Source organism: Rana temporaria, chromosome 3, assembly GCF_905171775.1.
Source record: "Rana temporaria chromosome 3, aRanTem1.1, whole genome shotgun sequence".
NCBI classification, from domain to species: domain Eukaryota; kingdom Metazoa; phylum Chordata; class Amphibia; order Anura; family Ranidae; genus Rana; species Rana temporaria.
The window spans coordinates 226,560,123-226,576,128 of NC_053491.1; the positions used below are offsets into that span (position 1 = coordinate 226,560,123).

Sequence of the window (16,006 nt, forward strand, 5' to 3'; positions counted from 1 at the left end):
AGCAGGGACAAGAGACAGACTCGGTGGCCGGGGGGAGGATGGAGTCCCGAAGATAGAGCCAGCAGAGAGAGGTATGTGGGGTGGGGGGGAGAGGGGAGGACGGACAGAAGCACATATTTTACAAGTGATTTTGGCGACATCGCCGCAATCACTTGTTAACGAGCGAGCAGATTCCCCCATAACTTACCGCCCTTAACTGTATGTTCCGGGCGTCGGGGGACTCCATGCCACTGCCGCCCCTTGGAGCCCTGCCGCCCCAAGGCCTGGCCTCAGTGGCCTTGTGGGAAATCCGGGCCTGATCATGTCAGAACGCGGTGACGTAAAACACATCGACGTGCTGAAAAAAATGCAGTTCAATGCTTCCAAGCATGCGTCGACTTGATTCTGAGCATGCATGGATTTTTAACTGATGGTCGTGCCTACTAACGATCGGTTTTGACCTATCGGTTAGGAATCCATTGGTTAAATTTAAAGCAAGTTGGCTTTTTTTTAACCGATGGTTAAATAACCTATGGGGCCCACACACGATCGGTTTTGACCGATGAAAACGGTCCATCAGATCGTTGTCCTCTGGTTAACCGATTGTGTGTACGAGGCCTAAGTGTCATTTTCTGGCATGGGTCATCTTAGGCCGCGTACACACGGTTGGTCAAAACCGATGGAAACGGACTGAAGGTCCGTTTCATCGGTCCAAACCGACCGTGTGTGGGCCCCATTGGTCAGTTATCCTTCAGTCCAAAAATGTAGAACTTGCTTTAAAATTCAACCGATGGACGCCTAACCCATAGGTCAAAGCCGATGGTAAGTACGCAAAAGCAGTGGTTAAAAACCCGCGCATGCTCAGAATCAAGTCGACGCATGCTTGGAAGCATTGAACTGCATTTTTTTCAGCACGTCGATGTGTTTTACGTCACCGCGTTGGACTCGATCGTTTTTTTAACTGATGGTGTGTAGGCACATCAGACCATCAGTCAGCTTTATCGGTTAACCGTCGGGTGGACTGATCGTGTGTACGCGGCCTTAAACAGATTTTGAGGATCACTTTACCGCCAACTGATATTTTAATTATAGGTGGCTGCTAGTGAAAGAGGTTTTCCATTAGCTTCTTCTATCAGTTGGTTGGAAAAGTGGGAAGACATTAGGTACCCACGTATATATGTGCCTGTCCTCAATCTCACCTCTGCAAACATTTTACACAGGTATATGGTCTACAATAGAATATAATTAGTTACCTATGGAGGATGCCATTACTGTGAAGGAACTCCAGTCCACACAATATTTCTGCAACAATGAACCTGTAAATGAGATTTTTTTTTTAGATTGAAACAAAATTACATTTAAAAGAAATTAAATTCATATAGAAGCAGAACCCATGGGCAAATAGAGGCAGGGGCAGGAAGGGGCTGGTCCAGTGTGATTAACAGTGCCACCTGAGACAGGTGCAATTCCCGGTGCAGTTTTTACCAAGATCCCAAAAAGGTCTACTAAGCGATCCCACCTAGAGGATCCAATTTGCCCCATTTTAAAGAATAGGGAACCTCCAACACTGCCCCTATGCATGTGTCTCAATGCACATGTACACTGAGACTAATTACTAGGCAACTATGTACTGTCTCCATCTCCTTTCGCATGTGCAATCATTGCCCACTATGGGCAAAGCTGTGTGTGAGAGCAGTGCTCAGGCTTTCCAGGGTGCTGCCAGCATGGGGTATTTAAAACATTGCTGCTTCACTGAGTATGTAAAAATAAAATAGAAAGAAGAGCATATATATATATATATATATATATATATATATATATATATATATATTACTCTATATCCAACCTGAGTGCATTACAGTAATAAATACAAAGGATTTCATTGGACTTAAATATCTTATAAGACTTGCTTTCTTTTCTATTTGAAACTTACTTGATGGTGTCACTGTAGACTGGTAAATATATTTCCAGATAAAGTCACTTAAACTGCCTCCGCAGACATATTTTTATCACATAGCAGGCACTGAAGGGGATTTGGAAGGCGGCATATAGCTGAATTAGAAAGGGGCACCCTTCCGACTTCTCCATGGCATAGCGTTCTATTTCAAGGTTAAAGGTATTTCTAGTCTTAATGACTGACTTGATGGCCACTTTCTGCTGGCTATTTCGGTGGGTAGCCAGAACAACCTAAATGAGTGAGAAGATAACAATTAGTGGGTTGTTGAAAGGGTGTTTTGTGGGTGGAGCTAGTAAGTTAAGTAACAGAGAGTAAATGAGCACTTACCTTTCCAAAGCTTCCTTCTCCAAGCTCATAGTGCAATGTGAAGCTTGACAGAGTTATTGTCATGTCCTCGCTTGGTGCCGTGGAGTCATATCCGGGGGTTTCAGTCTTTGAGTTTATACATCCCGAAGGTTCTGGAAAGACACTCACCATGCTTAGTGCAGTGTCAGTGGTCCCAGCCTCAGCCGAGGCAGGATAGGAATGGCTGAAAGGTCCTGAAAGGACACACTCTGTGCCCAGGTTGTTTTTGGGGGGTTCCATCTTCATGTGGACAAGCAGGGCTGCAATGTGCCGCAGGTTGCGAATGGACCTCCATGATGCTGGAGGTGCTGTTGACACTGGCAAGGTTATGACACCCTGGGGATTTTGGAGATGACTGGTAGTGGTCCTCACCTCCAGACATGGAATTGGTGGCTGCAGTCACCTCAGCCAAGGTGAGGCAGAAAGGGCTACCAGACCCTGAAACGACACCAATGCTTAGGTTGGTGTCATTGGTTCTAGTCTCAGCTGGATGTGCAGGGCTTGAATGCCCTAAGGGTGTTGAAGAAACCTCCATCAGATTGGAGGCGCTGATGTTACTGGTCCCAGCCTTAGCCAAGGTGGGACTGGCAGGGCTATGACACCCTGAGGGTTTTGGAGATGACTGATGGTAAAAGTCATCATCATTATTTTTGCCCAGAGGGCTGGACCGGTGGCTGATTCAGTCTCTCAGTGAGCCGCTGAGAGGCTGAACCAGCCGCTGCTACCCCCTCCACAGCTCAGAGCTCCAGTGAGCGCTGGAGGGGCAGAGAGCCATTGACTGACAGTCCCCAGCTCTCTGCTCATGGAATACTGAAAACGGAGAGATCAGCGCTCTTTGATTGCTTAATTCAAGTCTTGGAGCCAACGGGGGACCGATGTTGCATCCAACTACGTGAGTGTATATATATGTATTTTTTAACCAATACATCTCTTTTAAGATAGGAGACAGAGTTGTAATTAGGAAGAGTAATTTTTAAATATCCTTTCAGCTACTCTAAAATAGCACTGCAACAGAATAAAACTTGTCCCACTTCCCAAATGTGTGTCTGTTTTGAATGAACATCTGTCTTATATTCAGTGGTTAAACTGTCGCATGCATGGGCAACGCTGTCACAGATTATACAAAGCTAACTTTTTGACATAGTATAGCCAAGCTTGCAAGTACAAGTACTGTGCATTACACCACCACTGATCACTTACTCTTCACTGAAAATATTTTCATCTAATGAAGTCATTATTGTGTATGGACAATGCTGGGGAAATTGCAACAAAAAGGACTCCTAAAAAAAAGGAAACATGAAGTATATGTAAAACCAATAAATAAAAGCTAGCTCACAGAGCTAAGAGTATATTGAGAAAACACTACAGTGCACAGGCCAGAGGACAAAACCCAATTTATGGTTTGATCAACATGTATGTGCACTTATTGAAGAGATAAAATAAACCAATTCAAGAAAAAGCAAGTTTAAGAAGTTCCTTTCAAGAAAGGAGTTTACATACCCTTTAATATTTTGCACTTCTTCTTTTGGTGTCAATGGCAGAACAAGTGATTAAGCACATTAAGCCTTATTGATGGCGCCTCCTAGGTTAAGTAACTTCTTGAAATCTACATAAATCTGTACACTTCTTTCGTAAGCTATATTGATTGTTAAAGGACTACTAGTAATGAAGCTCAGCAAAAATAACATATACTACCGTACCTGTTAAGTTAGGTTCAACTTTTTTTCCTTCTATTTTTTCTTCTTCTTTTTATTTTTGTTAATAGATTGAACTGGATGGACTTTTTTGATGTCTTTTTTCATGTAACTATGTAACTCTTTGCTTTGTACTTCTTTTAATATTTGTACTTTTTAAAATTATTTTACTTTATACATTTTCAGGATCAAAATGGAGCCTTCAACCTGTATTTAAGGGGAAAGGATGCTGACTGTTTTACAGTATCTCCAACTCGAGTGATTAACACTGGTCTAGTTCAGGTTCTGGTTAAAAACTCCAAGGCTATTGACTATGAAATTGTTCACGTGATGAATGTTGAGGTATGATAGTTAATTAAAAAATGCAAATGCTATCTATTTTTTTGAGAAATAATGTTGAACGTGATGTATGATAATCCAACACAAAGTAGAAGAAGAAGCACACATTATTCACCCCTTCATGGGTCTCCTAAAACTGCTGCCATGAACTCTCAAAATGTGTATAGGAAATCTTCTTCTGCAGATTAGAGAATGAAGGATGAAATAACCTAACATCCCTTTTGTTTGGCTCCTTTAAACCTGTGAACATGCAGTAGGCCGTGCATTTACTTGCACTGCAGAAGGAAACTGCTTTGAATGGATTGCAGATGTACAATGCAACTAAAACCAGACGAGGGCCTTTAATTTTTGTACGCACTTGTATGTTGAGGTGTGCTGTAATGTTTGTGTGTTTGAATATGTTTTCAAGATGCATCAGGATGAAATTTAAAGTGAATGGCACCGCAACACACTGGTGATGTTGCATTAATGTAACGGTCAAATGCAGTTGTCACCAATTTAATGCTTAAAATGAACACATCATTATTAAATTTCTTGCTTTACAAAAAATAACTGAACATCTGTCAGCAGCAACAAAAATCATTATTAGCTTTTTTTTTTTTGGGAAACTCTTTTTATTAAGTTTTACACATGTTGCATCTTTCTTGAGTAAAATAACTGAGCATCTGTCAACAGCAACAAAAATCATTATTAGCTTTTTTTAATTTGGGAAATTCTTTTTATTAAGTTTTACACATGTTGCATCTTAAAGTGGAGGTTCACCCAAAAAATAAATTCTTAACATTAGATTGAGGCTATTTAAGGGGAGCAGAAACGGGTATTTTTTTTTAAAATCAATGCCGTACTTACCGTTTTCGAGATAGATGTTCTCCCGCCACTTCCGGGTATGGGCTGCGGGACTGGGCGTTCCTATTTGATTGACAGCCTTCTGACCGTCGCATACAGCACGTCACGAGTTTCCGAAAGTAGCCGAACGTCGGTGCGCAGGCGCCGTATAGAGCCGCACCGATGTTCGGCTTCTTTCGGCAACTGGTGACGCGCTGTATGCGCCCGTTGGAAGGCTGTCAATCAAATAGGAATGCCCAGTCCCGAAGATCATACCCGGAAGCGGCGGGAGAACATCTATCTTGAAAACGGTAAGTACAGCATTGATTTAAAAAAAAAATACCCGTTTCTGCTCCACTTAAATAGCCTCAATCTAATGTTAAATTTTTTTTTTCGGGTGAACTCCCGATTTAAGTAAAAAGAAAGTTACTTCTTTATTCTCATTTGTTAATAAAGTGCCCTCAGCCTAGGCAGTCTAGATCACGTTCTCTGGCTACCGATCAGTACTTCAGAAAGTTTTCTGTTTTAAGCAGCAGTATAATAAGGTGATCAAAAGGTTGGTCCCATATACAAAGATATTTACAAACTATACAGAGAAATACAGCTTTAATTTGTGAATAAACCATGGTAATGGTTTTCATTAGGTTGATCTTAAACACAAATACATCTAAAAGTGTCAAATGATACATAAATCATTTTTGTTAAATTAATTTCAAATATTATTAATGTGAACCGTTTAGCTTATCGCAGACTGATTGAGTTATTCATTATCTTAGCCTGAGGCTGGGTTCACTCTTGTCCGACAAACGGTCCTACATTGGGAGCCTCATGTAGCATGACGTGTGAAAATCAATGTTTCCCTATGAGAGCTGTCTTAACTGGTCCTACACAAGTCGGTCCGACTTTGAAAATGCTCCCTGTACTACTTTTGGTCCTACATTGATCCTACTTCAGCCCATTGAATATCATTGAAGTCGGACCAAAGTAGTATCCTGTTCATGAAAGTAGGATGGATGTAGGACCAATGTAGGATAAATGTAGGACCAATGTAGCAGAGCAAAGTAGGATGAAAGTAGTGTAGTAGTGTGAACCCAGCCTGAAAGAGTCAACTTATTGGCATGCTCAGTTATGTTAATGATGACTAATAAAGCATAAGCACTGTGAAACCGGAAATGACAGAAGCAAATAAGTATGGTAAATAAAAGGCCTACGGCGCGTAAACACTGCAATATCCCTAATAACTGCTAAATAAATAAGTGATCAAAATTGTTTTTCTGTGATGAAGCCCTGTATAAATGGCATACTTCTTTTTGATACCACGTAAAACTTTTTTTATTTTTACCTTTTTCTGCATTAGATTGTGGCTAATGACACAGGAAATTCAGCTGATTGCTGCTCCATGGCTAATGTGATTATCCAGCTGATAGACATTAATGATCACATTCCAGAATTTCCTGATCCATTGTATAAGCTTGAGGTTGAAGAACACTGTGCTAATGGTACAAGTCTAGGAATAATTCAGGTAAATAAAATGAACTTTATGATTGTTATTCAGGATGGTCAAATCCCTAGTTAGATTTGTTTATTCATTCCTTTGTAGTACATCCTATTACACATACTACTACTATTATTAATAATATTATACATGGTTTATATAAGGCCAACAATTTGCTAAGCACTTTACAATATAAAGAGAGATGGTATGGTTGCAATACAATTTAAAACAAGAGAGTTTTAGGAGGGCTTTGCTCATGTGAGCTTACAATCTAAATGAGAAGAGCAAGTGATACAAAAAGTAATAATGTGTGTGGATGAGTTGATGGAGAAAATAACATTTAAATTGTTAGGTATTGTCTTTTTATCTTTTTTTTTTATTGAAACATGACCCAGTGGAACAAATGGACTAAACGCCTTGCACACTATAAAAACAAAAAAACGAATTTAAAGTGTACATGGGCAAAAGAATAAAAAGTATATTTAGTAGATCTCTGTAATACATGCACATTTCTCAGTGTTTTGTCTGCAAAGACTGCAAAATACCAGTTGATCCTGCACAAAATTAAATGAGCTTTACACTTCCCGTTGTGTGCTTACAACAGTTCCTTTGTTAGATACCTTTCACACTGGGGCACTTTTCAGGCGTTTTAGCGATAAAAATAGCGCATGTAAAGCGCCTCTCATGTCTCCCCAGTGTGAAAGCCTAAGTGCTTTCACACTAAGGCGGTGTGCTTGCAAGACAGGGAAAAAAAGACGGGGGAAAAAGTCCTGCAAGCCGCATCTTTGGGGCGGTTTGGGAGCAGTGTATACTGAAATGGATGGGCAGCGCTGCCGACGTGCCTGCAAAGCGCTTTGTCAGTGCTGCAACATGGGCGCTTGTAACCCTTCCTTCAGCCGCTAGCGAAGGTTAAAAGCACCCCACCAGCGGCCGAAAAGCGCCACTAAAATGATGGTAAAGCACTGCTAAAACTTTACAAGCATGTAAATGTGCACACACGTGTAAAGTTCTTATTCACCCTCTTTAACTGCCAGTATTTCAATTTACACATTTTACATATGCTTGTATATTCTTGCATATACACACAAAATTGCACTTAAAAGTAAAATTTGATATTGCCTTTGAGAGCATTGCTGCATTATGTGTCTTTACACAGCTATGTGATTGTCCCATTGACAAAAATGCACCTGTGTTCAGGTATGTAAAAAAAAACAAAATGCTAAATGGCTACAGCAGCATTTTTATTTCTCTGTTCGTGCACAAGAGACCTTAGGCTTTATGTACACAGGCATACAAGGGCAGTACTTCAGAGCCTGCATAATCACTGCCCTGGGACTCACAAAAGGCGCATACAGCCGCCCATTGAGATGAGTTAGATGATGTGGCAGTACACAATTATATGCTGGGGATTGTGTAAAGCACCTGTACGCATCCAGTCGTATCCTCCGAATGCAGCTAGTATGCCTTCACAGCATATGCCCATTGACACTATGTAGTAGCTAAAGGCAATGTGTGTAGGGACACTATAAAAGCTTGGGGACACTATGGGAGCTAGGAGACGCTGTGGAGGGTTTGCAGCTTCCTGGGGGCCTTAAGAGGAATTGAATAGGGTAAGTGGGGGGGGGGGGGTGCAGCATATAAGCCACTCCCCTTCACCCTATTAGCATAGCTCCCAACTGTCCCTGATTTTGAGGGACTGTCTCTGATTTGGAGCAATGTCCCTCTGTCCAGGGCAGGACTTAGGGTGGTGGGGGCCCCTGGGCTTGAGTCACTTTCGGGCCCTACCTTCTATACATTACTTCAAATAGAACAAAATGATACATACACAAGCTATGTATTAGAGCTACACAATTATGGATAAACTGAGAATAAAAATAGGGATCACGATTCCGAACAAACAACTAAACAAAATTACATAATTTATGTTAATTGCTGAAGTCTATTAAAAATGTTTAATTAATCTGAATTATTAAGCAAGAAGAAGCAGGCTATTCAAATCACTGTTAAAACATTTATTACTACTTCCAAATGATCCATAAAAACAAAAAACTGATTGGATGGGAAAAATTTGCTGAATAAATAGCGATTGAAGCAAACTTTCTGTATAGCATCAACGTCACTCACCTTACATCCATTGCAACATAGAGCTCCTACCAGTCTGTTCAGGACAGTGACTCCTCCTGTGTGTACGGGGATGGAGAAAAAGAGACAGCCGCCAAGCTGATTGATGTCCGGGTAGTAAGAGGCAAACACTCAGTAAACACTGTCGGCAGTGAACCGATGGAAAGACAGAAGCGGAGAGCTCCGTGGGGACAGACGATGGTCACACCCGCCAGTGACGTCAGACCGGCTGCAATGCTGGCAGGGGAAACAGGAAGTGAGGGGCCGTACCACTACCCAGTGACAGTGGAACAGTAAATCTTCTCAACTTTTCAACTCATATGGCAGTTGAAAATAAGTGAAAAAGATGATGCGTTCTGGGAAAATTATAGATAACAGTTGCCTTCAGTAGAAATACACCTCCAAAAGGCAGGCCACTGGGATATTCAGAGCCTTTTGTAAATGGGCGGGGCCCCCTATTGGGCGGAGCCCATGGGCTTGAGCCCAGCCAAGCCCAATGTTAAGTCCGGCCCTGCTTCTGTCCCTCATTTCTTCTCATATGTCCCTCATTTTGGTCTGATCCATATAGATGTAAATAAAATGCACTTTTTACCTATCAAAACGTTTTTTCCAGGGCTAAACCTTTCATCCAATTTCTAAATTGCTGCATTTGTAAATTCCAAAAGCCAATATAATTTTCATAGGTTCTTGGGTAAATAAATAGTTATCTCATTGAAGTTTTTTGTTTCAGGCAACAGACCTTGACTCTGGACTATATGGATTAATTACATATGGCCTGCTACCTCCATCCATGTAAGTATGAACAGTGATTCATACCTATTTATGATCAAAGAAGGTATCTTTTCCCCACATGTAATAATAAGCCCAGATATCTTTACATATGAAAAGTATAATTTTGCCTCCCACTTTCCCCACTACCCTTATTTTACAGTGTTAGAACAAGAAAATAACCAAGTGGATTTCCATTCAGAATGCAAAGTCAAATCTTTTAACAGATGCTGAACTAGCAGCAACAATTTTCTGAACAGATTCAGACGTCCCACAAAAAAAAAGAAAAAACATAAACACAAAAAAAATCATTAATATACAAAAATATCTTTATTCACATGATTGTTCCCCAAAACCCCAACCCACATTTTAAAAATTTGAAGCAAACTCACCCATCCATCCATGTCTTCATGCTTTATTTTGTTAAAGCGGAGTTCCGTTCAAAAGTGGAACTTCTGCTCATTGTACTCCTTCCCCCACTCCGATGCCACATTTGGCACCTTTTCGGGGGGAGGGGGGACAGGATACCTGTCTTTTCCAGGTATTCTGTCCCCACTTCCGCGAGCCTCAGCTATGGATATTTGCCTCACCGTTTGGGTTCCCTCCTCCTTCCCCAGCCGCTGGGCCAGTAGAAGAGAGGAGGGGTGCCATGCGCAGTAGGGTTCCCGGTGTGAAGCCGTAAGGCTATATTGCCGGGATCTCTTACTCGCAATGGATTGCTACAGCACCCAACAGCTAAAGGAAACCTCAGCTGTGGCGCCGACATCGCTGGACTCCAGGACAGGTAAGTATACAACTATTAAAAGCCAGCAGCTGCAGTATGTGTAGCTGCTGGCTTTTCATTTTTGCAGCGGTGGTCGGACCTCCGCTTTAAGAAATCAATTTGAAAAACACTTCCTAGCTGTCCCTGAAAATATATTGGAACATGCATATCTAGTCATACCTGGCCAAAGTGCAACAGCAGCACACAGATCTTAAAGGGGTTCTAGTCTGTGGTGAAGGGGAGGGTGAGGAAACCCTTAAACACGGGAAGCGCGGCAGCGCTGGCCGAGACTGCAGCGGTACCTATGGCATACCCCGGAGGGGAAGGAGGGGGACGAGCGCCCACCGGAAATCACCGAGCCGTCATCTCCACTCGGCTGTCACGTCACACACGCACAGTCCCGCCTCCGCCATCGGCATTGGACCATCTCCTGTGACAGACAGAACACTGGTCCAATGCTGGTGGCGGAGGTGGGACTGTGCGTGTGTGACGTGACAGCCGAGAGGAGATGACGGCTCGGTGATTTCCGTTGGCGCTCGTCCCCCTCCTTCCCCTCCGAGGTATGCTATCGGTGTATAGCACGCACCCGTGATTTTCCCCCTATTTTCAGGGGAAAAAAGTGCGCAGTATACGCCGATAAATACGATACTTACATTTTGTTTTTCCTGGTTCCCCTGTTTCTCCCCTAATTAATATGCTGATGAATATAACCCTTTTTAAATACTTTTAAATAAAACCTTTCCGTTTTTATACCATGTGACAGTTATGTGTCTTTCTATGTAATGCAGGCAGATCATGGCTGGTGGGAGGGGCTTACAGGGTGCTGTACATATCTTTGCGAAAACATCCTCAGTACTCTTTCTAAGAGGTCATAGCCCTGAGGCAACCATGTGTTGGCTCCTAGGAGGAGTTATGCAAACAATAAAATGCCTCCATGAGTAGGTGTTAATATTGAGGAGTGGGAATTCCAAGGCATACTCCACTTGCAAGCAGACTGCCATAGGTAATGCCTACACATGATGCAGAGCCTTCATAATTGGAAGAACTGAAATCCAATTAATAAAAGTGTCAGGCCAGAGACAGTGAGCCTGATGAGAAAGAGTCTAGATAATGTTGGACATCCTTCAGCCAAGAAATGAGGTGGGCTTTATCTATCTTTCTGCAGCTTCTAATGCACAAAAAGAGAAGCTCACACTGTGCAGTAAAATTAGAGTAATGCCCTGTACACACGCTCAGGATTTCCGACAAGAAAAAGTCCGCCGGGAATCCCGATGGGAAAAAAAGACCTGGTTCTCTTTTTTTGCTGGTGGATTTGGCAGCTTTCCCGTAAAAAAAAACTGCAAAGGAGCATACACACGGCCGGGATTCCTGGCCAAAGGCTCTCCTCAGAAAACCCGGTCATGTGTACGGAGCATTAGCAATTTCAGTACAGGATAGGAGCCTGTACAACTGTTCAAAACTGAATGTAAGGCTGGAGTTCAGCTTATTTTTCTAATTGGTCCCCCAACAGGGATTTAAAATACAAAGTATTATTCAGCGTAGATGATTGAAGACACATTTAGAGCGCTGGTCATCGTGGACCCTTCCACTGAGGCTGTGTCACCAAGAAAAACCTGACACTATAATGTTGCAGGAGGCATCAAGACATGATGTTCAAAAAGTAAAGAGGGGTTGGACCTCCAAGGTGGGGGGGGGAGCATTGGGGACAAGAGGGTGGAGCCTAGAGTTGGAAACAAACCTAGACACAAGCAGTGTAAGTAAATCATGTAGCATTTCTGGTAAGCCTTCTACAGCTGCTGTTTGCCTAGGCCTACTTTTTTAGTGTGTCTGTAGAGTGTCTCTTCCTGTTCCTAGATCCAGCACCCTGAGTTTACTATCAATGTAATCAAAAAGCTAAAGTATGTGAATGTGCTTATCAAACTCCTGATAGCTAGGCCCCTATGAAGCTAGGCTGCCTGATCACTGTCACATAAAAGAAAGTACTCTACTGCTTCTATTCATGTATTATATGCAGCTATAGGGTACATGTTTTACTGATCTTCAAACTGCGCAATCATTTTCTTGGGTTAGCTTAATACACATGTAACAATTTTTTTTTTTTTTTTAGACTTAACTCTTTCACAGTGAACCCTTCTACTGGAGAAATCACAGTGGTCAATGGAGATCTTTTAGATAGAGAACGGCTTTCTCAGTATTATGCTACTCTGCAAGCTCGGGATGGATTGAATGCCACTGGAACTACTCTTCTTGAGATCACTTTAATAGATATTAATGACTGGCCTCCAGAAGCAATAGGGACATATAATATATTTGTCAATGAGAATACTGAGGAGGTTTCCCTTGAGATTAAGGTAAAGAACCATGTTAATGGTTACTATGATATGTGCAAGTCCTTCCTTCCTTCCTTCTTGCTTTCTCATATGGATGTTTTTTTTGCTTTTTGTAGGCAATTGATAATGATGAACCAGGCAATAATAACAGCATAATAAGATTCCGGTTGCTACCAGGTTACTTGAGTGAAAATTTCACCATTAACTCCGCCACTGGTGTTATCACCAGCTTGACTCCTTTGGATCGGGAAGCAATTGATATAACACTTAATGGACGCATTGTACTTACAGTGGAAATATATGACCTGGGAGTCCCCTCTCTATCATCAGAAGTTAATGTGACCATTAATGTTGAGGTAATGTTACGCTTAAGACTAAATATCTTTATTTCACAAAACATGGCAATAACTTATTTTATGAGTAAACCACTACCAAGTATAGCATAGAAATGGATACATTTCAGTATTATCGTGAAATAAAAAATAAAAACAATTTCAAAGGTAATGTATAATATGTTTGTATATATTTTCTTCCTTTATGATCTGAATTAATAATTAAAAAAAAAAATGTTTTTAGTGATGTAAATATCAAATATAGCATACGTATGTTTCCTAGCTGGATGTATGATTTCTCTCATGTGCTTCTGGGATAGAAACAGGGAGAGTCGGATGACCAGCATGAATATTTATCAATCCCCAGCCAGTCTCTGGAGGAAGCTGTCAGAGAGTGAATAGGGAGGCGGTGGATGGTTGGGAGGCATTTCCAGAGTGTTATTTTCTTTCTGGGGAGGGGTCCAGTTCTCCTGGGGCTGCTGCCCCTGGGAGATGACTAGTAAGACTGCAGTCTGGGCCCCAGAAGGTGATGGGCTGAGGGTCTAGGGAAGATTGCTAAGGGATTATTAGCTGGAGTGCATTGTTCTGGAGTCCTGGGCCCAGATTCAGATAGGAGATACAACGGCGTATCTCCTGATACGCCGTCGTATCTCTGAGTGCGGGCCGTCGTATCTATGCGCCTGATTCAGAGAATCAGTTACGCATAGATTTCCCTAAGATACGACCGGCGTAAGTGTCTTACACCGTCGTATCTTAGGCTGCATATTTACGATGGCTGCTAGGTGGCGCTTCCGTATAGTTACACAAGGAATATGCTTATTAGGTATTTACGCCGATTTAGAAACGTACGTCCCGCCGGCGCATTTTTTTACGTCGTTTACGTTAGGATTTTTTCGGCGTATAGTTACCCCTGCTATATGAGGCATAGCTAATGTTAAGTATGGACGTCGTTCCCGCGCCGAGTTTTGAAAATGTTACGTCGTTTGCGTAAGTCGTTCGCAAATAGGGCTGGACGTCATTTACGTTCACGTCGAATCCAATACGTCCTTGCGGCGTACTTTGGAGCAATGCACACTGGGATATTTCACGGACGGCGCATGCGCCGTTCAAAAAAAACATCAAAAATGCGGGGTCATCTTAAATTTAAATAAAACACGCCCACAACATCCCCTTTGGAATTAGGCGGGCTTACGCCGCCACACATACGTTACGCCGCCGTAACTAAGGGCGCAAGTTCTTTCTGCATACGGAAGTTACAGCGGCGTAACGTATCTAAGATATGTTACGCCCGCAGATAGATAGAACATTCTATCTGAATCCGGGCCCTGGTCTGTTGAGGGGTCTTTTGTCTCTCTCATAGAGGAGCTGCCTGTAGATGCAGGGTGGTGGACATTTACTGGGACATTGTATATGAAGACCTTTCTGTGGACTCTTGGGTGTGCAGGGGCTGGAGGGGAAATACGTAAGTGCCAGAGGATGTTATTGGGCTTGGGACTGCTTTTGGAGTCCTAGATATACTGGCCATCCCTTGTTATCTCCAGGAAAGGCTGCCGAGGATGGATTGGAGAGCAATAAATTCTGATGCCGCGTACACACGATCATTTTTCAGCATGAAAAAAACGTTGTTTTTAAAAAATGTAATTTAAAATGATCGTGTGTGGGCTTCACATAATTTTTCAGGTTCTGAAAAACGACCAAATTTTTTTTCGAACATGTTGCATTTTTTAACGTCGTTTTAAACAATGTCGTTTTTCAGGTTGTAAAAAATGATCGTGTGTGGGCTAAAACGACGTTAAAAACCCGCGCATGCTCAGAAGCAAGTTATGAGATGGGAGCGCTCGTTTTGGTAAAACTACCATTCATAATGGAGTAAGCACATTCATCACGCTGTAACAGACAGAAAAGCGCAAATCGTCTTTTACTAACACGGAATCAGCTAAAGCAGCCCAAAGGCGAATGGAACTTCCCCTTTATAGTGCCGTCGTACGTGTTGTATGTCACCGCGCTTTGCTAGAGCATTTTTTAAAAGCGATGGTGTGTGGGCAATGTCGTTTTAATGATGAAGTTGGAAAAACAATTTTTTTTCTACATGCTGAAAAATGATTGTGTGTACGCAGCATAAGACGTCCCGTAGACTGAAACTGCATTGTCAGTGGCCCGGATTCAGAGAGCAATTGCGCCTGCGTAACCATAGTTACGCAGCGCAATTGCTTGCTTGCGCCGGCGTTACGAATGCTCCTGATTCAAGAACATCGTAACGCTGACTGCAGGCTAAAATCTGCGTGGCATAAGGCTCTTATGCCACGCAGATTTTAGGCTGCATTCTTGCGATGACCGCTAGGGGGCGCTCCCATTGTGCTCAGTGTATAGTATGCAAATTGCATACTAACACCGATTCACAATGTTGCGCGAGCCCTGCGTACGCAAGTTACGGAGTTTCCGTACGGCGTCTTTAGCGTAAGGCTGCCCCTTCTAATAGTACGGGCAGCCAATGCTAAAGTATACCTACCGTTCCCGCGTCATGAAATTTGAATTTCACGTTGTTTGCGTAAGTGATTCGTGAATGGCGCTGGACGCCATTCACGTTCACTTTGAAGCAAATGACGTCCTTGCGACGTCATTTGCCACAATGCACGTTGGGAAAGTTTCCCGACGGCGCATGCGCTTTACGATCGGCACGGGAATGCGCCTAATTTAAATGATTCCCGCCCCCTGCGGGATCATTTAAATTGCGTGCGCTTACGCCGGGCAATTTTGCCGGCGCGCCCTCGCAATTTACGGAGCTACTGCTCCGTGAATCGAGGGCAGCGGCGCAAATTTGCGGGGGCGCAGGGCAAAATCGTTGCCCTGTGCCTCCGTAATTTATGCGCAATTCTTACTGAATCTGGGCCAGTGTGTATGAAACTGTGCTTGTGACTGGCAGCTTCTATACTAGTAGGGGAGACCTGGGCACATTCTCAGCAGCCCCTTTGGGCTACATTTACAGAGCTCAATAGATAAAGATCAAATTATAGGCCAAAGTGAAGAGGCGGAGGAGTGACTCTCCTCACCCCACATC

The 16,006-nt window shown here is 42.7% G+C and overlaps 1 protein-coding gene across 1 annotated transcript in view; it reads left to right on the forward strand.

Moving 5' to 3' along the window:
* Positions 1-16,006, forward strand: part of CDHR2 (cadherin related family member 2) — a 161,121-nt gene that overhangs the window by 78,976 nt on the left and 66,139 nt on the right. Inside the window, exons 12-16 of the mRNA XM_040341609.1 lie at positions 4,162-4,317; positions 6,497-6,661; positions 9,486-9,547; positions 12,394-12,637; positions 12,733-12,972. Coding sequence (XP_040197543.1) covers positions 4,162-4,317; positions 6,497-6,661; positions 9,486-9,547; positions 12,394-12,637; positions 12,733-12,972 — 867 coding nt within the window. The remainder of the gene's footprint in view (positions 1-4,161; positions 4,318-6,496; positions 6,662-9,485; positions 9,548-12,393; positions 12,638-12,732; positions 12,973-16,006) is intronic.